The sequence below is a fragment of the Zonotrichia albicollis genome, chromosome 21 (genome assembly GCF_047830755.1).
Source record: "Zonotrichia albicollis isolate bZonAlb1 chromosome 21, bZonAlb1.hap1, whole genome shotgun sequence".
Lineage (NCBI taxonomy): Eukaryota > Metazoa > Chordata > Aves > Passeriformes > Passerellidae > Zonotrichia > Zonotrichia albicollis.
In genome coordinates, this window is record NC_133839.1 from 10,904,092 (window position 1) to 10,927,519 (window position 23,428).

Sequence of the window (23,428 nt, forward strand, 5' to 3'; positions counted from 1 at the left end):
TCCAGGCTGGCACACCAGGACAGGCCTGAGCTCCTGGCCCAGCCCCGCGGCCACAGGGACAGGAGCAACTGAGGCACAGGCAAGGAAAAACTCCAAGGAAGCTGGAAGCTCTCGACATAGTTAAAAAACAACATTGCTCTTGAAAATAGAAGTGATTGCGCTCCTTGTGAGTCACGGAGCAGAGACACGGAGATTGCTTTGTGCCAGGGACGGGCGGGCGCTGATTGTGCCGCCCGGATCTGTATCCACAGCCTGGATGGCATGTCAGAGTTTACAGCGAGCATGCATTTTCAACAGTGAGCTTTGCAAAATGTATCAATGTAATCTCTGCCTCCTATATTCCGTGTTGATTAGACACGATTTCTGGCTGGATTTTCAGAAAGCTCAAGTGCTTTTTTAATCACTACAGAAGCTCATTATTGCTTTCCAGTGACTCTTATGTCCTTCACTTCTCCTTTCAGATTAGAGTCTATAGTCAGATGAATATTGGATGATTTCATTACATACAAATGCAATCAACAGTTTTGCATAAATTTCTCCTCTTTTCTTGAGTTTCAATTGACCTCAGCACCCGTGGAGGCAGGCGCAATACACATGTAAATGAGCTGGCGTTGCTGCAAAGACACGGATTCGAGAAACAAGATAAACTGTCAGATAATATTCAGGATTTTTAACAGATCAAAAAATACTTCCTCGTTCAGCCCAGCCATAAAAATGGCACCTTCAGCTGCTGGGGAATTTGCTTTTGTTTTGCTCGTGTCTGGCTGTGGACAAAGAGCAGGAGTGGTGAGAGGGGCTGAGCAGAGCCGGGCTGGGAGTGGGGTGTCCGTGGGGTGTCCGTGGGGTGTCCGTGGGGTGGCACAGCTCTCTTGCCGCAGAGAAGCCTCTGCAGAGCTGGATTTGGGGCTCCCTGTGGTGGTGCCAATGGCGGCGCTGCCCTGGTATCCCATCTCGGTGGGATGCTGAGTTCAGACCCCTCGGAGCCCTCCTGGGCAGTGCCCAGCGCTGGGGGCACACGGGGAGCGGGGCTGGGCCAGGGCCTGCCCTCCTCACCCTGTGCTGCCACACACAGGGGAACCACGCGTTCCAAATATATTGAAGCTAACGCTCCACGCGAACAATCAGGCCTAATTTTAAAAAAACTGTAATTAAAAATAAAGGACCTCTTGGTAGAGAAGTCGGGGTAAACTGTCAGCAGTCACTTTGGATGTGAAGCCCTTACCTTTAAAAGAATCATTTTTGTGCTAATGTGAGCAATCCAGCACTCCCACACTCGCCTTCGGGGGGCCTGTGGGGAAAGAAACTCGTGGGTTTCTTTTGATACCTTTACGTGCTAATCTTCTTAACAGATTTTTAATTAATGGGAACAGAGCACTTTGCAGCCGTGAAATCTATTGGTGTAATTGCCTGGTGGATTAGTCCCATTAACCACACAAATTACCTGTCTCCAGGCCGCCAGCCCCACCGGGGAGCTCCCTGTGCTGGACACACTGAGCAGCCCCATTCTGAAGCAATTTTGATAAAATAAACTCTCTAATCAGGTAAATAATTCCATAAGGGAAATTGCTGCCTTCCCGCAGCCCCCCTCCAGCGGGACCTGGCTACTTTCAGGGGAATGCAGCACGCCTCCAATTCCAGACAAACCTCCCGCTCCGAGCCCGTTTGGGAGAAGCCCACGGCACACGGGACCCCCTCGAGCCGCAGCGGCTGAGGAATTGGGGCATTTAAGCTGTCAGCTGGAATCGGGCCCGGCCCCTGATTACCTGGGGGGACGTGCGGCGTGTTTAGGTTCGTGTCCATTGTAATTTCCTGACCCCCAGCGTTGATCCCGAGTGACTCCCGGCCGTGTCAGGTTCCTGCCCGCAGCCCCTCCGACACGTGGCCCCGGGCCCGGGGACACCGACCTTTGGGCAATTAATGACATCCAGGCCGGCCTGAGCCTGCGGATGTGGGAACCCTTGTGCAGCCGTCCCCAGGAGCCACCTGTGCCCGATTCCCCACCGAGCCTGGCCAGGCTGCGTGGCCGGGCTGGCTGCCATCGCCCCTCGGGATGGGCACCTGGACCCTCCCCAGCCCCGTCCGGAGGTTTCCATGCCCCATTGTGATTCTGGACGTGAATCTGACAAGAGTCCCACAGCTGTCCTCGGCTCGGGGCCTGAGGTGGGGATGAGCTGCCCCAGGGATGCCGTGGGACCCACACCCAGCAGGCACAGAGGGGTCAGGGCACCCACATGGCCATGCACAGCCCCAGCACGCTTCCCCTGCTCGGTGAGGGCTGCCCAGTGCTCGGGGCTCTGCCAGCCCCTCACCAGGACGGCTCCAAACCTGCTGTACCAGCCGGGGCCCTGCCAGGAACGGGGAGGAGGGTCCCTGTGTGTGTGGGGACAGCCTGAGAGGGAGTGGCAGCAGTGACAGCTGGTGGCGACAGCCACATGCTGAGGTGGCCTTCGGCCGTCCCCTGAAGCGCTGGGGTGATCAGTCCCTGTGCCGGCCCCGATCCGGGATGGAGGAGCCCAAGGCCCGTGGGCACGGGGCCGTTCTCCCCCTGGGGCACAAGGCTGGAGTTGTCCCCTCGGTGTCCCCATCGCTGCTGGCGCTGGAGCGGGGGTGACCCCTGGGGCCGCCCCGCACGGGAGGGGAGGTGGCGGTGCCGGTGCCGGGCAGGGCCGGGCGGGAGGGCCGGGGCACAGGGGCTGCCCGGGAACCCTACACCGCGGGTAATTGGCATCAGATGCTCCCTGACCTGCCGCATCCACCGGGAAGCTGGAAGCATTTATTTGTCTGAGCCGGCGGCTCTATCTGCGTGCGGGAGGCGTTGGCGGTGGCGGGGCTGGGCTCCGGAGCCTAATGAGCCCGAGCTGAAGATGATGAATATGATTGCTGAAAGCGCTTTCCTGAGTCCTCCTTTCCTGGGGCTCAGGTTACGAGTTCCCAGACAGCCTGTCCAGCCCCGGCTTTTCAATTCTGATTTGTAGCCCCCCAAACTGTCTGTCAGCTCCCCGTGCCGGAGGAAACGCCGGGTCCTCCTCTGCTGTGCCCGGCGGAGCTGGGGCAGGGGCCGTCAGCCCTGTGCAGCCATCGGGGAGGGTTTGTCCACCTGGCCCTGTGCCCACACAGCCCCCTGAGCACTGTCCCCTGAGGGGTCTCCAGCCACCAGCATCTGCTGTGCCCTTGTTTCTGTGGCTATTGGGGACCTTCCCCACGGGGCCTTGTCACCGGTCACCTCTTAACCTCACAGCAGAAAGATGTGGGGTTCAGCTCCTGTGTTCTCTGCCCATCGCCTGCAGCCCAAGGCCGATGTTCCCCCACTGAACCACATCCCACAGAGAAGCTGCTCAGGGATGGACAAGGATGGGTCAGCCCGGGGGTGTTTCACAGCCGTGCAGATCAGAGGGACACGGTCCTGACAGGCCTGGGGTGGGGAGCTGTGGGTGCCCCTGCCTGGCTGCCCCCAGCTCTGCTCCCTGCGTGGGGCTCAGCGTGGGTGCTGTCCCTGAGCTGCTCCTCTGCCCCTTGTCTCACGGGGCACAGCACCAGGTGTCCCCATGGCTCGGGTGTCCCCATGGCTCCAGCATCCTCGGGCAGATGGGGGGAAGGATTTTGTGAGGGGAAGGATTTTGCGTGCTGACCCGCCACAGGATCTTGTGTCCCGCTCTCCTGTTCCAGTCATGTTTCGGATTCCGGGGGCAGAAACATCCCAAACACGGGAATGAGGGGCTCAGGGAACGGGAGGGGAGATGCGGGGCGGCCCAAGGCAGAGCAGCAGAGGAGCAGCGATGCTTCGAGCCTCCCAGCACCTCCCAGCGGCTCGCAGCGCTCCCGCCGCCGCCGCCGCGCTGCCATCGGCGGAGTTCTGCTGCCTCCCTACGGAGGACGCGCCCGCAGCACCGGGGCCCCGCCGGGACCGGGGCGGGGACCTCCCACCGGAGCCTCGGGCGGGGCTCTGGTGCATCCCAGCACGGCTCCGAACCTGCCTCCGTCCTGTCCTGCACCGCAGCCCAAGGGTCGTTCCCGCACCAGCCCGGGGCTCTGGGGCCGGCACATCCCCGGAGCAGCACCGGCACATCCCCGGGGAACACCGGCACATCCCCGGGGAACACCGGCACATCCCCGGGGCAGCACCGGCACATCCCCGGAGCAGCACCGGCACATCCCCGGGGCAGCACCGGCACATCCCCGGAGCAGCACCGGCACATCCCCGGGCAGCACCGGCACATCCCCGGGGCAGCACCGGAGCAGCCGGCGCCCCAGTGGGGTCTGTTTGTCTCCTGCTGTCCCCCAGGACACGGCAGTGAGGCGCACGTGGGATTTGGCAGCACCGCACTGGAGATCCCCTCTCTGCTCCGGAGAGGTCTCAGGGCATTTGCCAGACCCGGTGCCCATTTCGCCTGTGGCAAATCCCAGATGTGCCCTCAGTGCCTCAGGTGGCCCTGGCCTTGCCCCAAGGCTGTGAGACCACAGTCTCACACAGTGCCCGAGCACACCATCCTCCTGTTACCTGGCTGGGCACAGGAACGGCTCTGGGCACCCAGGGCTGGCTGCCACCCTGGCATTTGGGGTCAGACACCGCGGGCTGCAGCTCCGACAGAGCCACGGGAGGTCTGGTGGCAGCCGGGCTGGCACCAGGGAGTTCAGCGGCTGCTGCTTTAGAGCTGAGCACTGCAGTGAGGGGTCCGGCTGCTCAAGGAGACCCCGGGAGTGGCGGGGGTCTGCAGGGCACCGTGAGCCGGCAGCAGAGCCCCCTCCGTGCCCGGCCGAGCCCCTCCAGGGCAGCCCCGGCCAGACAGCGGCCCGGGCTGCGGCGCCGTTTCCGGCATTGTGCAATAGAGCGGTTATTATTGAAAGCCGGTGACAGGGAAAGGAGGGGCATGAGAGCGGAGCGGGACATCCCCAGGGCTGCGGGACATCCCCAGGGCTGCGGGACATCCCCAGGGCTGCGGAAGGGGGTCAGACCGCGCTGGGTCACTCGTGCTGCGGTCACCAGGGTCAGCATCGGTGCGGGACAGGAGGGGAACTCGCCGGAGCTGGGGCTGGTGGCGCTGCAAGAGGGAATGGAGGGGAATACACAGAGCCACAGGGTGAACCGTGCCTTCCCTGGGCTCTGACACCCTGGAGAGGCTGGCAGGGGGCAGGAGCAGCCGTGACTGCACCGACTGCACACACACAGCAAAACCCTCCCCAGTTCCCGGTGTGAGCTCGTCAGGGGAGCAGTGTCCCCACCCTGCGTGAGCGCATGCAGAGCCTGCTGAGCTCATGTTTATGTCATGGCCGGTGCATTTGCCTGCTGAAGCCGGATCTGAGGCCTTTGTGCGTTTCTGGATACCTGTGAAAGCCGCTTGCCCTGTGAGGACACTCCCTCCCTGCTGCTGAAACCCCCGCAGAGGAATCGAGCGGGGTCCAGGCAGGAACTGCGCTCCCCCAGCCTGCCGGGGCTTCCGGCGGCTCAGCGAACCCGCGATAATCCTCTCACACAGCCCGGCCTGCGCTGGGGTCTCTGCCGCTGAGAGCTCAGCAGGCTCCGAGCTCTGGGTTCCACCAGTCTGGGACATCCCAGCCGGGTGTGCAGCTCACCGTGCCCTCGCCTACCCCAGAGCCATGCAGAGCCTCTCCCAGCCCCACTCGATTCCTGTGCGGTGGCTGCTGCCTGCCCAGGCCGGGCTGGCCGAGTCCTGTCCGGTTCCAGCGGCTGGTGCTGATAACAAAGCACCCGGGAGGAAACACTCAGCGATGGCTGAACCGATAAACTGAGCTTTTCTGGCCGCTGGCGGCTGCGGGCAGCCGGGCTCCGGGCACAGCCGGGCAGCACTGCCTGGGCAGCCTCCTGCGGCCACTCGGAGAAGCAGAGCCAGGCCAAGGAGTTCAGGGGGAATCATGGGGTCCTGGGGGACCTGGGATGTGGAATTGGGATGCAGGGGGACGTGGGAACAAGGGCGTGGGCGTGGGGATGCAGCGGGAAGTGGGAACCAGGAGCTGGGTATGGAGATGTTCGGGTAGGTGGGGACGGGGAGGGAAACGAGGGAACCCGGGGTTCCTGGGAGAGACGCGGATCGGGCACGGCTGGGGATGCAGGGGAGGCCAAGCGGGCCAGGGGAGGGGAGCGCAGCCGGGGCAGTCCCGGGCTGTCGGAGGCGGCCCCGTCCCGTCCCGTCCCGTCCCGTCGGGGGCGGGCGGCAGCGCGGCGGGGGCGGGGGCGGCGGGGCCGCGCCGGGCGCGACGCGGGACGCGGCGGAGCTGCCTCTCGCCATGGGCGGTGGGTGCCGGGCCCGGGCCCCGCCGGCCGCGGGGCTTCGGCTGCTGCTCGCCCACGCCGTGCTGCTCTGCGCCGCCGGGAGCGCCGCCGGCACCGGCTCCGGTACGCGGGGCGGGACCGCACCGGGAGGGAGGGAGGGACGGAGGGAGGCGCGGGGGAGTCGGTACCGGTGGAGCGGCGACATCCCGAACAGGGGACATGCGGCACCGGGGGGGCGAGGGGACCTGGTCCCGCTGGGTCCGGTACCGGGAGTCCCGGGGAAGCGGGGAGCGCTGCGGGACCGGGCCGCGGTCCGGCGGGTCCCGGCGGGATCGCACTCGCCGCCCCCGGCTCGTCCTCTCCCGCCGGTGCCCCCCGTGTCCGGGGCGGAGGGCAGGCAGGGTGGGCAGGGGCGGCTGGAGGAGCCCCACGACCACCGCCCGGGTCAGGGGGCCCGCAGGGTTCGGCCCGTCACGGCCGGCTGGCAGCAGAAGCGCCCGGGTGGAACAAACTTCCACCGTCCGCCTCCCGCAGCGACCACACGCAGGGCCCGGGGGACACCGCCGGCCCGAGGCGGCCGGGGACGCACGGCAGGGCTGGAGCCCCGCCAAGACCGCGGCACCCCGGGCCGGCCTCGCTGGGGGCCGAGGGGCAGCGCCGGCCGCTTCCTGCAGCCTCCGGTCCGGGACGGAGCTTCCCCAAGGAGAGGGGACATTGCCCGTGCGTGCCGGCAGGCAGGGCCCTGCCGCTGTCCCCAAACGTATACCCGGTGACACTGCAGCTGGGAGCGAGGATGGAGGGCTGGGGGCAGCAGGGGTGGCTCTGGTGGCCTCAGCCATCGTCTCCTTCCCAGCACCACGTGCTGCCCAGCCGCAGGCACACCAGGGGATGCTGAGGAATAATGCTGGCTATGGCAGGCACCCATGGAGCCTGTGGTTAAATTAAACCCTTTCTCAAACCCATGGCCAGCTCTGCAGGGGACTCCAGGAGCTGGGGTGTGACCCAGCAGAATGTGACAGCTCCAGCCACCAGAAACAGCGGGGCTGGGTGACCCCAATGCTGAGTGACCCCAGAGTGGCTGGGGAGGTGGCAGGCACCCCACTGCAGGGCACATCAGCCCCATCTGCTGAAAGGAGAGCCCCCAGGGGATGGACCTGGCTGTCACTGGCTGGGCTGGACCACAGGTGCTGGGGACAGGCAAGGGACAGCCTCTGCTCTGCTCCTTCTCCAGCTTGGGATCTCTTTACATGTGTTTTATCTTCCTGAGAAGTTCCTCTGGAGCTGAGGACAGCTGGGCCAGCATCTGTGTGTCCTGCTGACCACAGGACAGGGCCTGGGGACGTGCTGAGGACTCACGTGCCTGAAGCAGCTGGGACAGATGCAGCCCTGGAATGGAGCAGCCCTGGAGCTGGCTGCTGCACAGCACCATCAAAGCACATTTCATTATGTGGGGGAAAAATAAATACCTGCAATACATGATGTACAGGAAAAGACGGCTTTTTTCCAAGCCTTAATTAGCGAGGGAGATATCTGATTGAGAAATTAGGGAAACTGTGCTGTGCCCCGGGGTGCTGTCAGCAGAGTGTCTGGGCTCTGCTCCTCCCCAGCGTTCTACCAGGAGTACCACAGCCCTAATCTAGTCCTCGGATCTGCTCTTGAAGACCAAATAACAGGATGTTGGGCTGAGGCTGGGATCTCCTGCTCACTTGATATTTGCTGCTCAGAGCACTCTACTTGACTCCTCACTGGCTGCACCTTGGCTCTGAGCCATGGTGTTTGTTCTCTGTAGACTTTTCCTCTGACTGTGAGCAGAGCCAGGCTGGTCCCAAGGTGTTTCTCAGTTTTCCCTGCAGATATTGCCTTTGGCTGCTAACTTGCCTTCAGGGGTGTAGTTTTGTTCAAGCATTCTTGCAAAGTAAACCTGACTGTCCCCTGAGCAGCCATTGCACAACTCAGGCTGCCAGACAGGAGCAGTGGCAGCACCCCAACACTGCCGTGTGCCCGAGCCCCAGCCATGGGGCAGGTGGGGCACAGGCCCTGCTGTGTGGAGGCAGGGGGGCACCTCTGGCAGAGCTGCTTTGCTTTCATGGCTGTTCCCATTGCCCGTTGTCTGTGCCTCCTCCGAGCACATCCCCTCTGCAGTGGGGCTCACAGAGGGCCAGCCTGGGCTGCAGAGTGAAGCCAGAGAGCCCTGGGGCTGTGTCACCCCTCCAGCCCACCCCGGGCAGGCTGCCTGCCTCAGGTGCAGGGGGAGGCTCGCTGAGCCCACGTGGAGCACAGCTGTGGGCCTGGCACGCTGCTCCCGCTCACGGTGCTGCCAGAAGTGGTTGCAGATGACAATCTGGCTGTGGTGTGTGTGCTGTGAATAGTTCGTGGGCCCGAGAAACCTTCCAGGATCAGACAAACAAGTGCGTAAGCATCCATGGTCTCCAAAGCCTGCGGCGGCGCTGCCATGTCCCATGAAGCGAGCCCGGCTCCGTCCTGGCCATGATTCACCCCAGGTTGCTTTGGCAGCGGTCTGTGGAACGGATGTCGTCCCCAAATGTGGCATTTTTCAGCGGTGATGGAGCGAGAGCACCGGCCCTGCCGGCACGGAGGGGCTGCAGCGCCTTTCCCACACCTGGAGCCGTCCTGGCACGGCCAGCGCAGGATTCCTGGCCGGGGTGTGGAGAGCACGGAGCTGCAGCGCAGGGAGGCTCCTCAGGATGTGATGGGGCTGGTGTCGCGGGCCAGGACACGCTCCAGCCCCTTCCCACCCTTTTGGCTGGAACACGCTGCTCCCACCCCGCCTCGGGGACCCGGCGCTGACACTGCAGTGAACCGTGAGAGGCGCGGCCCGGCCCGGCACGGCACGGCACGGCACGGCACGGCACGGCTCGCTGCCAAACCCGCCTCGGAGGAGGGCCCCGGCCGAGCAAACTTCTCCTGACTCCCCATATCAGCTGGAGACACGGGGCAGGACTCGACCGGCTGTGCCGGAGCATCCTCGCAGCCCACAGGAGCTTCCCCCGGGCTGCAGCGGGCACGGCACGGGGCTGCTCATCGGGGCTCTCACCGGGCCTGCAGCAGAGCCGAGTGTGGAGCTACCGGCGTGGGAATAGCCCAGAGGATGCTCCAGCTGCGCTGCAACACCTCCCCCTTTCCAAAAATTCCCATCTTGCAAAAATCTGAACGGGTGGTCTGACCTTAATTTGTCTGAGATAAATAAGATCCTGCCTGCTGCCTCCCGTCTGGAGACATGAAAAGATCCAAGATGAAAGGGAGCCTGATGGAAGTGCTGGGAGCTGAGCACGTCTTTGCAAGTCGGGCCCTGTGTTGGGAGGGATTTGGGACCACAGGGCTGAGCACAGCCCGGCAGAGCTGCAGGCTGAGCCCCAGGCTCCCTGCCCTGCCCCAAGCATGTGCCTGCTGGGACACTGAGCAACCTCACAAAATTACCTTTATTTTCCTAAGATGTTAATTTTTAGCTGCAATTTCCTATGGAAAAAATGTGGTTTCAGTTCTGCATGCCCATCCCTCCACCCCAGCAATGTTCCCAAGTTCCAGAAGAACCTGAAGCAGGCCTGGCAGGGATCTGGTGAGCTCACGAGCCACATGGAGCAGCTGATGGGCTCAGGAGACCTTCCTCCATCAGCTGTGGCACTGGGCACACTGGCAGTGGCTGTCAGGCTCTTCAGCACTCAGTATGTGCTGTCTGTCCCCCGTTCCTGCAGAGCTGGGCACTGTGTTGGGTTGGTGGCACCTTGTCCATGAGTGCTGTGTGCCCTGGTGGGGCTGGTGGCCTCGGCACACAAAGCTGGATGTGCAGCCAGCTCTGGGCTTTAGGCACTTCCCTCCTGGCACAAAGGCTCTGTGCAGACCTGGCTTGGTGAGTTGAGAATGTCGCTGGTGAGGATTTCAGGAGGCCGCTGTGACAGAGAGCATCCCAATTTCCAGAGCGCTCCTTTGGCTGATGGAAGGCAGAGGAGCCTCTGGCCACCCTGGACTGTGTTTCTCCATCCCCTGAGGTTTGCTGCTCTTGGAGGGGCTGAGGATGGTGGAGTTACAAGGATCTTCCTGCTCCAGGACAGCCCGGAGAGGCTCGGAGGGGATGGAGCTGCTCAGTGTGGGAGCTGCTCTGTGCCAGGGGGTCTCCCTGTCCCACGTCACCCCACAGCCTGGGAAGGGCTGCAAGGGGCCTTATCTCGTCCCTGCAGGCTGGGCACGAAGGTGGTGGAGGAAGGGGCCGGGCGGGAGCGGGAGTGAGCCGTGAGAGGCCCTTTCCATCCGCTGGGGGCGGCGGGGCCGAGGGGCCCTGCCAAAGCAAACGGCCCTGACAATGGCTGTTGTTACCAGCACTGTTGGCGGCTGTTGGAACGGCTTTAGCCCGGGCTGGGGCTCCGGGGGCACAGCAGCCCCCCAGGCACGGGGAGACACCCCAGCAGGGCAGGGCTGGGCCTGCTGGGCTGGCTCCGAGGCACTGTCCCCCCTGGAGGAGCAGGCAGCCAGTGGATGCAGGGATGTGCTGGCTGGATGCTGATGTCTCTCTCTCTCTCTCTCTCTGCTGCAGTGAATCCCTGTTGCTATTTCCCCTGCCAGAACCAAGGGGTGTGTGTGAGGGTCGGCCTGGGAGGATACGAGTGCGACTGCACCCGCACCGGGTACTACGGGCCCAACTGCACCTCCCGTGAGTCCCTGTCCCAGCGTCTGCCACCCGTGCATGCCAGGGCAGCCCTGTGCCCACAGCACCCACTGCTCCGGGTGGGCTGGCTCCTCAGCAGGGAGAGTGACTGCTCTGTTCCCCCCAGCTGAGTTCTGGACACGTCTCCACAACCTGCTGAAGCCCAGTCCTGCCTTCTACCACTTCATCCTGACCCACTTCAAGTGGTTTTGGGACATTATCAACAGCACCTTCATCAGGGACACACTCATGAGGCTCGTGCTGACAGGTGAGGGCTTGGAGAGGGTCTTGGGGTTCAGCAGGACCCCCTGGCATGCACAGAGGTGTGGGTTGGGATAGCAGGGCTGCAGCGATGCTGAGCAGCTCCTGTGAGCAGGGTGGGCATTGGGCTTGAGTCATCTCAGCAGGAGACCCAGAAGGTTGTCACCCTGTCCTTCCATCCCCCTGTGACACTGTCACTGTGCCCAGGGGAGCTGCCAGCCAGGCTGCAGTGGGGTGTAGGGGGTCCCCAGCACGGTGCCAAGCTGCCAGCTGGCTGGAAAACACGGGCAGTTCTTGGCATGCTGCACTCCCTAGGCCAAGGAGCTGTTTCACAGCTGCACAGAAAGCAGCCCATGGAAATATGGCCCTTGTTACTCATGTCCCCATATTCATCACTTTGCATAAATATTTAGGTTCCAGCTCTTGGAGCTGTAGCGACACGCTTGCGAGGCTCCGGCTGTTGGCTTCACCATTTCTGAGGGTTTGTCATCTCATCCATCATCCAAGACTCCACTTAGCACATTAGCACAAGCCCTCCTTTCCTGCAGGGAATTGCAGCCTTTAAAAGGCTCGGAGCAAAGCCCAGGACACCCACATGCCTCCGTTGCTGGTACCTTTCTGGTTTTTGGGGTGCCAGGAGCTGCGTGGCAGCACAGAGCAGCCGGGCAGGCACCAGGGGCAGAGCCTGTGGGTTGCTGCCTCCATCCCCACACTGGTGATCCTCCTCTCTCCTTTCAGTTCGTGCCAATCTCATCCCCAGCCCCCCCACTTTCAACTCTGACTATGGCTACATCAGCTGGGAGGCCTATGCCAACGTCAGCTACTACACCCGCGTGCTGCCGCCCGTGCCGGACGACTGCCCCACGCCCATGGGCACCAAAGGTACGTGGCTGCTCCAGGCACCCACACCCCAAGTGTTTCCCAGCCATGGCCAGGCTTTGGCTGCCATGGACACATCTGCAAAGCACCACTGGCAGTGCCACGTGCTGTCCCTGTCGTGCCCAGACTGGCTCTGCTGCAGGAGGAGGTTGATGGCATCTGGATTGCTGCTGGGACAGCTCAGGCTGAGCTGCTGGGACATGTCACAGCCTGTGTGAGAGGGCTGCAAGGTCTCTGTGCAGAGGAGCCTGGGCCTGGTGCTGCAGCAGATACCACCAGCAGCCCTGCACACAGCACCAGTACCTGGCTGGGTGGGCACTGGGCATCTTCCCTCAGCCTCCATCCTTTACAGGGAAGCTGCAGCTCCCTGACCCCCAGCTCCTGGCAGAGAGGTTCCTGCTGCGGCAGAAGTTTGAGGCTGATCCCCGAGGCACCAACATGATGTTTGCCTTCTTCGCCCAGCATTTCACCCACCAGTTCTTCAAGACATCTGGGAAGATGGGACGTGGCTTCACCAAGGCTCTGGGACACGGGGTGAGGGTGTGAGGAGTGAGGGGGTGCTGGGGTCCCTGTGCCTCTTAGAGCAGCCTCGATGCCCTGCTCTCTCCACAGGTGGACCTGGGGCATTTGTACGGGGACAACCTGCAGCGGCAGCACCAGCTGCGACTCTTCCGAGATGGGAAGCTGAAATTCCAGGTACCACCCAGCACAACTGAAACACATCCCAGCTCTGTGAGCCAGGGCTGTTTGAAGCCCATGTTCCTCTGGCAGCTCCTGGCAGACCCCAGCCAGCCCTGATGCCCTGCGTGGCTGCTGGCCAGGGGACAATCCTTGGGGTGCAGCTGCTCAGATGGCAGCCGGCATTTGGGGCTGTATGAGGGAGGTGTTTCCATTCACTCACCTCTTGCAGGAGAGCAATGTGGTGCTCTGAGGGAGGCAGCTCGTGGCTGGGCAGGTTTTACTGGGATGTTTTGTCCCCTCTGCCCTTTGTGCCCTGTCACTGCCGTGTCCCCAGGTGGTGGATGGCGAGGTGTACCCGCCCGCGGTCAGCGAGGCCCCGGTGCACATGGTGTACCCGTCGGGCGTGCCCCAGGAGCGGCAGCTGGCCGTGGGGCAGGAGGTGTTCGGGCTGCTGCCGGGGCTCTGCGTCTACGCCACGCTCTGGCTGCGAGAGCACAACCGCGTCTGCGACCTGCTCAAGCGGGAACACCCCACCTGGAGCGACGAGCAGCTCTTCCAGACAGCACGGCTCATCCTCATCGGTGAGGAAATGCCCTGTCCCACCCCCTGGGACTCCCACGCTGCCCAGCCTCTTTTGGGGGTAATGGCCAACCTGCCTTTGAGGCAGCTCCTCTGGTATCGTTCTGGGAATCTCTTGGTTTGATCCATATAGCGAAAAAATTGGCTTTGGTCCATCCAGAATGGTCAGGAGGAGGTGGGTGGCTGCTGTGGTAGATGTGGGTGACATCTCAGATGCAGAGCTGGTGGCTTCTGCTGCTGCCAGCTGCTTCTTTTCTGCTGCCCAGGGGAGACCATTAAGATCGTTGTTGAGGACTACGTGCAGCACCTCAGTGGGTACTACCTGAGCCTCAAGTTCGACCCCGAGCTGTTGTTTGGGTCCCAGTTCCAGTACCGGAACCGCATCGCCGTGGAGTTCAACCAGCTCTACCACTGGCACGGGCTGATGCCCGACTCCTTCATCATCCAGGGACAAGAGTACAGCTACAAGCAGTTCCTCTACAACACCTCCATGCTCATGGACTATGGCGTGGAGGCGCTGGTGGAGTCCTTTTCCAAGCAGGTAGCAGGAAGGGTAAGGTCCTGCTCTGCCCTCCCAGGAGGGACACACGTGCAGTGGTGCCCATGTCACACCGAGTCTGCCCAGGGCAGCCCCCATGGGCACATCAGGAGCCGTCCCCGCCCGCACCGAGGCGAGGCTGGCCCTGGCAGCCCAGCTGCTGGCCCTTGCTGCTCTGCAGTAAACATTGCGGTGGTGCCAGAGCCTGTGGAGGCCGGGATGTCCCCGCCCGGTGCGGAGCCGCGGGGCTGGAGCAGCGCCTGGCACTGTTCTCTGCTGCCATCGCATGGATGTTTTCTTCCAAGCGATTGCAGCTCCTTTCCTCACCCTCCTCGTGCCAAGCAGCCCAGCTGAGGCTGAGCCTGAGGCCCCTTTGGGCATTTGGGTTCTCCCAGTGAGCCTGAAATCTCTCTCATCCTTCTCATTGGGTCACTGCCCATTGAGGACTTCTCCTGCCCTGGGAGCAGGGCTGGCCTGGCCAAGCTGCTCCACAGTTGATTTTTGCACTGCCCACCCTCCTCTCGCTGCTGCAGTGACGTGCTGGTGTCACAACACGAGCCCAGGGTGCTTTAGTGTGGTGGCCCTCTGGAGCTGGTGCTGCCCTGATGTGTGCCCCTCCTTGTGTGTGCCCTGCAGATCGGGGGGGGACAGACCATCAATGCCAACGTCCTGCACGTGGCCGTCGGGGTCATCAGGGAGTCCCGGCAGCTGAGGCTGCAGCCCTTCAATGAGTACCGGAAAAGGTTTGGCATGAAGCCCTACAAGTCCTTCCAGGAGCTGACAGGTAGGGCTGCACTGCTGCTCCTGGGGCTCTGCTGGGCCAGGGCAGGGGCTCTGTGCCCGTGGGTGAGTACCAGGCCATGAGCTGCCCCTCTGCCACCGGGCTTGGAGCAGCTGCTCCTGCCCATGCCAGCCCTGCCTGCTGTGGCCCCACAGTGGGGCAGGCTGGGCTCATGCAGGGGTGTCAGGGGATGCAGGGGTGTCAGGGGATGCAGGGGTCTCAGGGGTCCTTCCTCCTGGGGTCCCTGGCCTGGAAGTCAGGCTTGCCTGCAAGGCAGCCAGTCTCCCTTTGCCCACTGCCAGGCCAGTCCTTGCCAGGTGTGATTCTCCTGCTAAAGCCCTCTGATGTTCACTTGGTGCAGGAGAGGAAGAGAAGGCAGCAGAGCTGGAAGAGCTGTATGGAGACATTGATGCTCTGGAGTTTTACCCAGGCTTGCTGCTGGAGAAACCCCAACCCAACGGCATTTTTGGGGAAAGCATGGTGGAGATCGGAGCTCCATTTTCCCTGAAGGGGCTTTTTGGAAACCCCATCTGCTCCCCAGAGTACTGGAAACCCAGTACATTTGGCGGAGCAACCGGCTTTGAGATCGTGAAGACGGCGTCCCTGGAGAAGCTCGTGTGCCTCAACGTGAAGAAGTGCCCGTACGTGGCGTTCCACGTGCCTGACGCTGCAGAGCACGGCAGCCCCCGGGCTGCTGGACCCTCTACAGAGCTCTAGCAGGGCTGAGCTGCCCAGGTAGGGACTGTCCCTGCCCTGCTGCAGGCTGAGCTGGGCTCCCAGCTCAGTGCTGAGGATGCTGTTCCTTCCTACAGCGAATGGTGGGGATGCAGGAACTGCTGCCCCTGTGCCTGCCCAGCACTCGTGCACAGCTGGGACAAGGAACCAAAGCAGTCTCTCCTGGAGGAGACCAGAGAGAAGCTTGAGGTCAGATCTCCAGGCCTCCCGTGTCGTGCTGGCTTGGACCCTGGCACGTGCCACTGGCTGCCACCCCGGGGCTGCTCAGAGCGAGATGCTACCTCTGTGCACACAAAGGGATGGAGTCTCTTCCGTCCCAGAATCGTCACCCCTCTCTGCACTAACAGCTCAGCACACACATCCTCACAGCACACACAGCCTGCTTCTGTCCTCCTCCCCAAACAGAGCTCAGCCCTTGCCCAGCACAGCCATGTGGTAGCTGGCAGCCACTGTCACTGGCCTTGATCTCCATCAGATCCTGGTTAAGCTCCAGGAAAAAGGACATTTAAAATAATAAATGATTTTAAAAACTCCTCTATTTGTGGCTGTGCCCACCAGCGCTGTGCTGGGCCATTGCTGACTGCACCTGAAGCAATAAATGGAGCAACTTCTCCCTTAGGAGCTTCCATGGGGGTCTCTGAGTGTCCTGAGGCAGTTTGAACTTTGCTCCCCTCTGGCCATCCCCCAGCTGCTGAAATGCCACAATTCAGTGTTTGGCCACTGCTCTCAGGCACAGGGTGGGATTGTTGGGGTTGTCCTGGGCAGGGCCAGGGGTTGGAGTGCGATGATGTTTGTGGGTCCCTTCCAGTTCAGGATATTCTGTAATCCCATGGTGACACTGCTTAGACCAACATTGTGTATTTCTCTCACATAAAAACTATCCAATAAAACACACCAATCTGGCTGCCTGGGTGTTTTGTAGACATGAAATAGCCACAGTCTGTAAGACAGCATGCAGCTGCAGCTCCTTCCTCTGCTGTCCTGGAGGAGGGGAGCACTCCTGAGCCTCTGCTCCATCCCAGCAGCATTCCCAGGGAGGTGTTAGAGGAATTCTAAACAAGGGAGGTTTAAAGGGCTGGTGCCTTGGCAGGGATGTGGTAGCAAAATGTCATAGCAAGGAGAGACTCCCAAGGCATGAGCCTTCTCACCCACTCTCTCTAACCCTTCAGAAATGGGACAGCATTACCAGGACAGCATCTGGATTTCAGTTTCCATGGGGATGTGGGGAGGCAGAGAGGCCAGCCAGACCCCGAAGGCACAGCAGGCAGCTTCACCTGCTCTGTGCTGCCCTGAGCAGGGCTGGCACACGGACAGCCCAGCGCTCCCAGTCCTGTGCCGTGCAGAAGTGCTGAGCAACGCCACAGGAGGACACGGTCTGTCCTCCCCGGGCCCGCCGAGCACCGAGCGCTTCCAGCTGTGCTTCCAGCTGTGCTCGTGACCGCCCTCCCTGGCTGGGAGCTGCTCCAGCCCCCAGCATCCTTCCCTGACATCTGGCGACAGGCACAAGCTCGGCTGGCTTCAGTTAAACCACAAACATCCTGCGTTTGCTCGGGGCTGTCGGGGCTGCCAGCGGGGCTTTGGGACAGCTGATAACGGCATGAGAGCCGACAATGGCCTGGCTGCTCCCCACATTCCTCCTGTTCTTGGAGGAATGTTCCCCATGGCACATGGAGAGTGGCCTGGCTGCTCTGTGCCAAGGAGGAATGTTCCCCATGGCACATGGAGAGTGGCCTGGCTGCTCTGTGCCCCCAAGGAGGAATGTTCCCCATGGCACATGGAGAGTGGCCTGGCTGCTCTGTGCCACCAAGGAGGAATGTTCCCCATGGCACATGGAGAGTGGCCTGGCTGCCCTCTGCCAAGGAGGAATGTTCCCCATGGCACATGGAGAGTGGCCTGGCTGCTCTGTGCCACCCAGCAGGAATGTTCCCCTGGGATAGCTCAGCTGAGGCACCACTGGCAAGCCTGGCACCTCTTCCAACCAGCCCAGGACAGCAAAACATCTCCCTCCTGCTAGCAGGAAAAGCTTTGAAATTGTTTCTTTGAAGGAGCAGCATGTACCAGCCCCAGACACAGCATCCAACACGCTACTGAAAACTCCCCCAGGAGCCCAGGCACCCACGGCCCTGCACACAGAGCTCCCCCAGCCCAGCACTGCTGAGCTCTTCTGTTTTCTGTGCTGGTTTTCCAGCCATGGCAGTTGCAGAAATTGCTCCTGCAGTCACCAAGGTACAGCCACATCAAGGCAGCGTTTTCACTCACACATGGTGGGGTCTGGTGTGGCCACGAGCATCACCCACCATGGCAGGGGCTCCCTGCCGTGCTCTGGAGAGGAGAGTGCTGCCAGAAGTGCCCTCTGTTTGAGCTCTTGGTAAACACAGCTCGTGGAGATGCTCTGTGTTTTTAAACATGCCTCTGGGGAGCCCAGCTGTGGCTTGCCTGCGGTGGGGATGGACAGGGACAGGAGATGGGGCTGCCTGGGCTCCTGCAGCAACAGTGAAAACATGCATCTGGGGCTGTGTGGCCTCAGCAATGATTCACTGGGCAGGAGGAGAAAAGCAATCCCTCCTTGGAGGGAGTCTCCAGATTCTCTCAGCTCTCCCCAGCAGGCCCCCCTGCCACAGGATCAGGCCAGTGACTGCACAGGAAACCTTGTTTGGATTTTCAGCAAAGGCCTATTTTGAACATTTAACAAAGAAGAGGCAGATGGGAGGCCAGAAAAACTCAGTGCAATCTTTTCTTAGCTAAATTTTGTCCTGCATTGCCTGGCAGCCATGATGGCCCCACGATTAAATGTCCATGTTGAGCTCATCCTGGGATTTCATTCCTGCCCGTGCCCTCCCATTCCGTGCCCAGGCCCTGCTGTTTGTGTGGAACGCCATTCACTGTGAGCAAAGCCAGGTGAGGGCTGTAACACCCACCATTCCTGGCTGCCTCCCTGCACTGCACCGCTCCTTCCAAAACAGAACATTTCCCAGAGGCTGCACACCTACATGACAAGCGCTTTTTCAACTCCTATTTATAGAACTCCTTGAATATTCAGCTTCAAGAAAGGGCAAAAGCAGCAGCAGCTTTTCCCCAGCTCAGCCTCCTCTCCCTGCTCACAGCTGTGCATGGAGGAGCAGCAGGGTTAGGGCACAGCTTCTCTCCCCTCACTCCCTTTGCTTGTTGTATTCTTCCACATCAATGATTAATTGGATTCACACCTTTTCTCTTCTCCTTTTTGCCACTGGCACTGCAAACCACGTCTCACCTGCCTGAGCACAGGAGGTTCCTCACCAGGAGTCACCTTGCTCCAGGCCACTGGACACAGAGCAGCAGGCAGGGTTGGATCCTGTTACAGTTTTGCTGCCATAGGGGGCAAAAAAAAAAGCACTTTATAAAAATAAAACTTCAAAGCAACTCAAGCAGACAGGTCTGCCTTGATCCCCTCTCCAAGACAGGTTTTGTGATGATGCTAAAATGCACCTTGTCTGCACAACAGACTTCACTGAATCTCATCCTGGATACGAGTTACAGTTGCTTTGATATTTTCCTTAAATGTGCTGATATCTACACTCAATGATTTAATTCCATATAACTTACATAGGGGTTTTTTCTGCAATTCTCAGATGAAAAGAAATAATCTCTCACCACATTTGAAAACCTAGATTTCTGCCAGTTTCCTTAAAAAGCTACAATCTGTGCCAACTCAGTCATTTTAAACTACAGATTATTTATTTTTCTGCTCATATTACTTTTTAAAAGACAGTTCAAATAGATACAGTTAGAAATTCTTTTTTTTCTAGCCCAAGATCCATTCTTATCAAGATCCTATTAGGATCCACAGACACATTTGCAATTCTCCCTGGTGTTCCAAAGTGCTTTACATAAAAATTTCAATTAAAATTAATCATTAAACATGGCACTACATTGGGTCATGTATTTAGGTAATGATAATCTACTTCTACTACTGAAGGCAGACAGAAAAGAACTTTACCACTGATTTAAGTAATTTTAGCATGGGATGAAATTGTGAGGTTATTCAAGTCCTAACTCTGCATTTTGCTGTTCAGCACACACACTGCAGCTCTCTGTAGCAGGCAGTCTCTCTGAAGAGCCAGAGCTCATTTTCTGATCAAGTGACTACTATGAGCTCCAAGGATGGGTTTTAGAACCCAAGAATGTATTAAGAGCTGTAATTGCATTTATGTCTCAGGGAAGGTTAAGGGAAGAAGAACTCTCTGCAGCTGAAAAGCAATTTTCAGGATGAAGCCAGGGGTTGTTATTTGTAACTGAGAAAGGAACAAAAATTTAAGGCCATTGTTAGAACAAGATACTCCCAGGAAGGAGACTGCAAACTGTGGAATGGAACATGGGACCTCACACTTTTAACTGGTGCAGTTCAGCACCAGATTAGTAAGTCTTAAATGTTAAAACTCTTTTATTTGCAGTCTCAGTTCTTGCCTTAGGGAGTTGGTGGCCAAATCTCAATTGAAACATGCAAGGACGCTGAGACATTGCAACAATTTCCTAAACTGACTGAATCATGTTAGAGCTTTGTGTTAAGTAAAACACATTTGAATTGCACAGAAATGAGACTGTTTTAGCTGTAGCTATGGAATTAATTTAAGAAAATGTTAGGAATGTGTTGTTATTTTTAATGAGCAGAAGACAAAGTGCACGAAGGGGAGGAACACATACCCACATGAAGGAGGAGAGAGAACAATCCCTAGCACAAGAACATCCCACAGCACAGCTACACCTACGGGCCCCTGGCATAAAGGGCTCAGTCTATTTCCAGATCACTGTCTTCACTGTAACATGCAGATGGATTATGTATAGAAGTCAGCAGCAGTAGGTCTTTTTCTGGCAGCAAACCACACTCCTGCAGAAAAGCCTCCAGGTCTACAGCAAAAAAATCTTCTCCCAGCTGGTCGGTGATGCGCACGAAGTTGCCAATGAGCTCCCCTGCCTTGTAGACCAGCAGGGCTGGCAGGGCATTGTTAGTGAAGCGAGTGCTGGCGCCAATGAGTGAACTCTTCACTCTGCAGAATTTCACTGCTGGGTACTCAGCAGCCAGGCAGATCATGCAGCCGTTCAGGGACTCAGTGCCAGGGATATCATCTTCATAAATATGGATCATGATCAGTGTGCTCTTATGCTCCTTGTCCACGGTGTCCAGAAATGCTTCCCCACTGGTGATCTCAAACACCTGCTTGAATTGCTGCCCACTGTACAACTGCTGCCTCATCTCCTCCATCCGCTGCTTCCTGTAGCGCTGCAAGAACTCCTCATCATCCTCATCGTTGTGGATCATGCTGTATTCCTGTAAAGTCATCTGAAAACACACGGAGATTCCTGAAAAACATCTGCACCACTATATGGGTCACTTACATAATGAGAACATAAATCAAGAGGATTAATGTGGGTCACTCATCTTTAATAACAGCAAAGTGCAGCCCATGAAGGCTCAAGCACCCTGTGTATTACACTCCATTCTGATCTAATTAGAAACCAAGTCCAGGGGGAACAGCGATTTCAGCCCTGGGTATTCCAGTTTCCACAAGCTGCACTAATAACACAAGTGGCTGCTCCATGCTCCCACTTTAATCCAGGTTAATGGTGGCCATGTGCTTTCACTGAGCCGGGAGCGCTCATTTGGAAACTGTGCCTGACCTCAGATGAGCTTCTTTCTCATCAGCTTTTCGTTCAGTTTTTCAGTGAACATTTGTGGCACCATTGTGCCTGTAGAATTGAAATCAACAGCATTTTATGTACTTTATACCTGTTCACTTGCCTGCATCACTCAAGATACAGGAGAGCACACACAACTTTCATCACCTGAAGGCACAGACATGTCTGCAAATTAGCAACTTCTCTGACTACAACCCAGGGCTAGTTAACAGCTCAGCTGATTAAAACCGTTCACTACATCCAATATCTGCAATTTCTGGAGCTGAGTTGAATTCTCAACACCCACTTACTAAATACTAAATTAATAAAGGTTCCTAGTTTTGGGCAGGGGAGGCAGCATTCACAGTTTTGCTGTACAACTCTTCATATTAATCCCCTGAAGCTGACTTGATCAACAGATGAGAAATCTGGAAAAAGCTTTTGGACTTCCTTGGTATTGCAGCTAAATCACTTATTTATTATCACAGGTAAGCAAAACTTTTAATACTTAGGTGGTATTTGAATTCCTTTGTGCCACCCTACCTTTCCATTGATTTTTTCCTGAAGCTCTTTCTGCCTCTGCTGCTCAGCCTCCTCATCCAGGTGAGACCTGCAGGTCATGGAGAGCTTCTTGATGAGCCTCTCCATCTCCCTGCGCTGCTCCTGCCGCTGCTCCGTCTCCAGCTGCTTAAACCTCCGCCAGTCGTTGATCACTCCCTTGGGACCTGCAATCAGGTGTGGAGACATTTCGTGTAAAAAAGACAATACCATTTTACCTACCAGTTACAATCAAGGAAGAATTTGTAAATCAGTAAAACGGTGACCCGGTCATAAATATTTTTGTAACTATGCAAAACATTGAAATAAGTAATTTGCCATTCGCATGTCCTTGAGTTTCTATCTACTTTTTTAACAAGAAGGATACAATTTACTTAACTAGGCTACTCTTGTAATTGTCCCAAAGATTAATATCTGTGCTCTTGAAATAGAACCAGCAGCCCACAAGAGTTCCCCTATTGTTAGCATGGCTTTCATCACAACAAAAAGAATGATATATTATCATCCAAATTGTACAAATCAGCTTTGTCTCAGCTTTCTATCCAAAACCTGATCACCCACTGACTCAAATATGCATAAACCCAGGAATTTAATTTCAAAAAAAGAGTTTTAGAAGAACGTACAAAATTTCCAGTCAACGAGGGATATACAAAAGAAGTATATTGATACGATGATACCTGTGTTGATAGCGCTGCCATCGCTGCTGAGCTCCACCTCGCCCACACTTTCAGGAATGCTGCTCTCCCCTTCTTTATCCTCCTTCTCACTGTCTTCATCCTCACCCTCACTGCTGCTGTAATAATACTGCAGCTTCTCACCAAGCAGTTTATCATCCGCAGTAGTCATTATGCTCTAAAAATGAAGTAACAAAAGGGAGGATGCATTTCTGATCAAACACGCATCACGACGGTCCTTTATTTCCTCAGGGCAGTTTTTAACCCTGGGAGAACACAGCCCACCCTCAAACAGCCCTCGATGCAGTCAGTCACAATTTAAAACTCAGTTTAAAACCTCAGAGCCTCACTGGACAGCTCCACCAGGCCGATTCCCAGCTACTGACTATTACTTGCATTATTTAACAACAATTTATTTGAGCTGAAAAACTATCAACGTAATTAAGCAAATTAAAGCGTTCTGACCTGTATTCCTTTCCAGTCTTTCAGAGACAAATTTCTACCAAGACCTGGAAGAAGAAATTTTAATCAGATCAGCTGCTGTGGGCTCTCACGCTTGATGGTGCAGTGGTCGCCCAGCCAGCCCAGCCCGGCTCCCGGTTTTACAGCCCACAGACACAGCCTGGCTCCCGGTTTTACAGCCCACAGACCCAGCCTGGCTCCCGGTTTTCCTGCCGGACGCCGCGGGCTCCGCAGGAGCTAACCTCAGATTCAGCCGATTACAGGGCCAGATGGCCCGGGATTACCGGGACCTCCCCGCAGCGGGGCCGGGCCTGGAGCGGCACCTGGGGTTGGCTGGGGCCGGTGATCCCCGCGGGCCGGGAGCGAACCGGCTCCTCTGCTCCCCGTGCCGGCCGAGCCCCCGCCCCGCGCCCTCCCGGCTCCCTCGGGCCGCGCCGCCGCCCCTCGCCCGCCCGGGGAGCCGCGCCCCGACCCGGGATTCTGCGGGGCCCGGGAGCACCGGCCCGAGCGGCGCTGCCCGAGCGGAGCGAAGCGAAGCGGCCCCGCCGCCCCGGCCCGGCCCGGCCGCCGCCTCACCGCTCCCGCCGCCTTCCGGGGCCGCTGCGCGGGGCACGGCGGGAAGGAGGCGGCCGGGGGAGGAGCCGGGCCCGGCCCCGCTGCCCCAGCCCCGCGACGCGAACGGGATCGGGATCGGGATCGGCACCGGCACGGCGGGACAGCCCGCCCAGGGAACGGCACC

At 58.5% G+C, this 23,428-nt stretch overlaps 2 protein-coding genes across 4 annotated transcripts; one reads left to right on the forward strand and one right to left on the reverse strand.

The window, feature by feature from the left end:
• The first annotated feature begins 6,048 nt into the window (after positions 1-6,048).
• On the forward strand, positions 6,049-15,557 carry PTGS1 (prostaglandin-endoperoxide synthase 1). Its single transcript, XM_074556188.1, has 11 exons — positions 6,049-6,352; positions 10,779-10,895; positions 11,017-11,157; positions 11,889-12,032; positions 12,382-12,563; positions 12,642-12,725; positions 13,045-13,291; positions 13,556-13,842; positions 14,464-14,611; positions 14,970-15,343; positions 15,421-15,557. Exons 1-10 carry the CDS (start codon positions 6,064-6,066, stop codon positions 15,323-15,325), a joined length of 1,995 nt encoding a protein of 664 aa, XP_074412289.1. The 5' UTR covers positions 6,049-6,063; the 3' UTR covers positions 15,326-15,343; positions 15,421-15,557.
• PDCL (phosducin like) lies at positions 15,086-23,405 on the reverse strand. Of its 3 annotated transcripts, none has more exons than XM_005491925.4 (5): positions 23,266-23,405; positions 22,693-22,736; positions 22,231-22,405; positions 21,539-21,720; positions 15,086-20,660 (listed from the first exon to the last, which is right to left on the reverse strand). In XM_005491925.4, the coding sequence occupies exons 3-5, from the start codon at positions 22,397-22,399 to the stop codon at positions 20,109-20,111; spliced, it is 903 nt and encodes a 300-aa protein (XP_005491982.2). In that variant the 5' UTR covers positions 22,400-22,405; positions 22,693-22,736; positions 23,266-23,405; the 3' UTR covers positions 15,086-20,108. The 3 variants fall into 3 exon arrangements, with proteins under 3 accessions (XP_005491982.2, XP_074412302.1, XP_005491983.2); XM_074556201.1 differs by having other exon boundaries at positions 23,162-23,304; XM_005491926.4 differs by lacking the exon at positions 23,266-23,405 and adding an exon at positions 22,932-23,096.
• Positions 23,406-23,428: the final 23 nt, after the last annotated feature.

What these genes read in the sequence shown, in the direction of transcription:
- PTGS1 (XM_074556188.1), top strand. Translation starts at nt 6,064, where the DNA reads ATGCAGGGGAGGCCAAGCGGGCCAGGGGAGGGGAGCGCAGCCGGGGCA. An exon ending in CGCCGCCGGCACCGGCTCCG is followed by an intron (nt 6,353 to 10,778) that starts GTACGCGGGGCG and finishes TCTCTGCTGCAG; the next exon opens with TGAATCCCTGTTGCTATTTC. An exon ending in GTCCTTCCAGGAGCTGACAG is followed by an intron (nt 14,612 to 14,969) that starts GTAGGGCTGCAC and finishes CACTTGGTGCAG; the next exon opens with GAGAGGAAGAGAAGGCAGCA.
- PDCL (XM_005491925.4), bottom strand. Translation starts at nt 22,399, where the DNA reads ATGACTACTGCGGATGATAAACTGCTTGGTGAGAAGCTGCAGTATTAT. An exon ending in TGGCAGCGCTATCAACACAG is followed by an intron (nt 21,721 to 22,230) that starts GTATCATCGTAT and finishes ACCTGATTGCAG; the next exon opens with GTCCCAAGGGAGTGATCAAC. An exon ending in AGGAAAAAATCAATGGAAAG is followed by an intron (nt 20,661 to 21,538) that starts GTAGGGTGGCAC and finishes GTGTGTTTTCAG; the next exon opens with ATGACTTTACAGGAATACAG.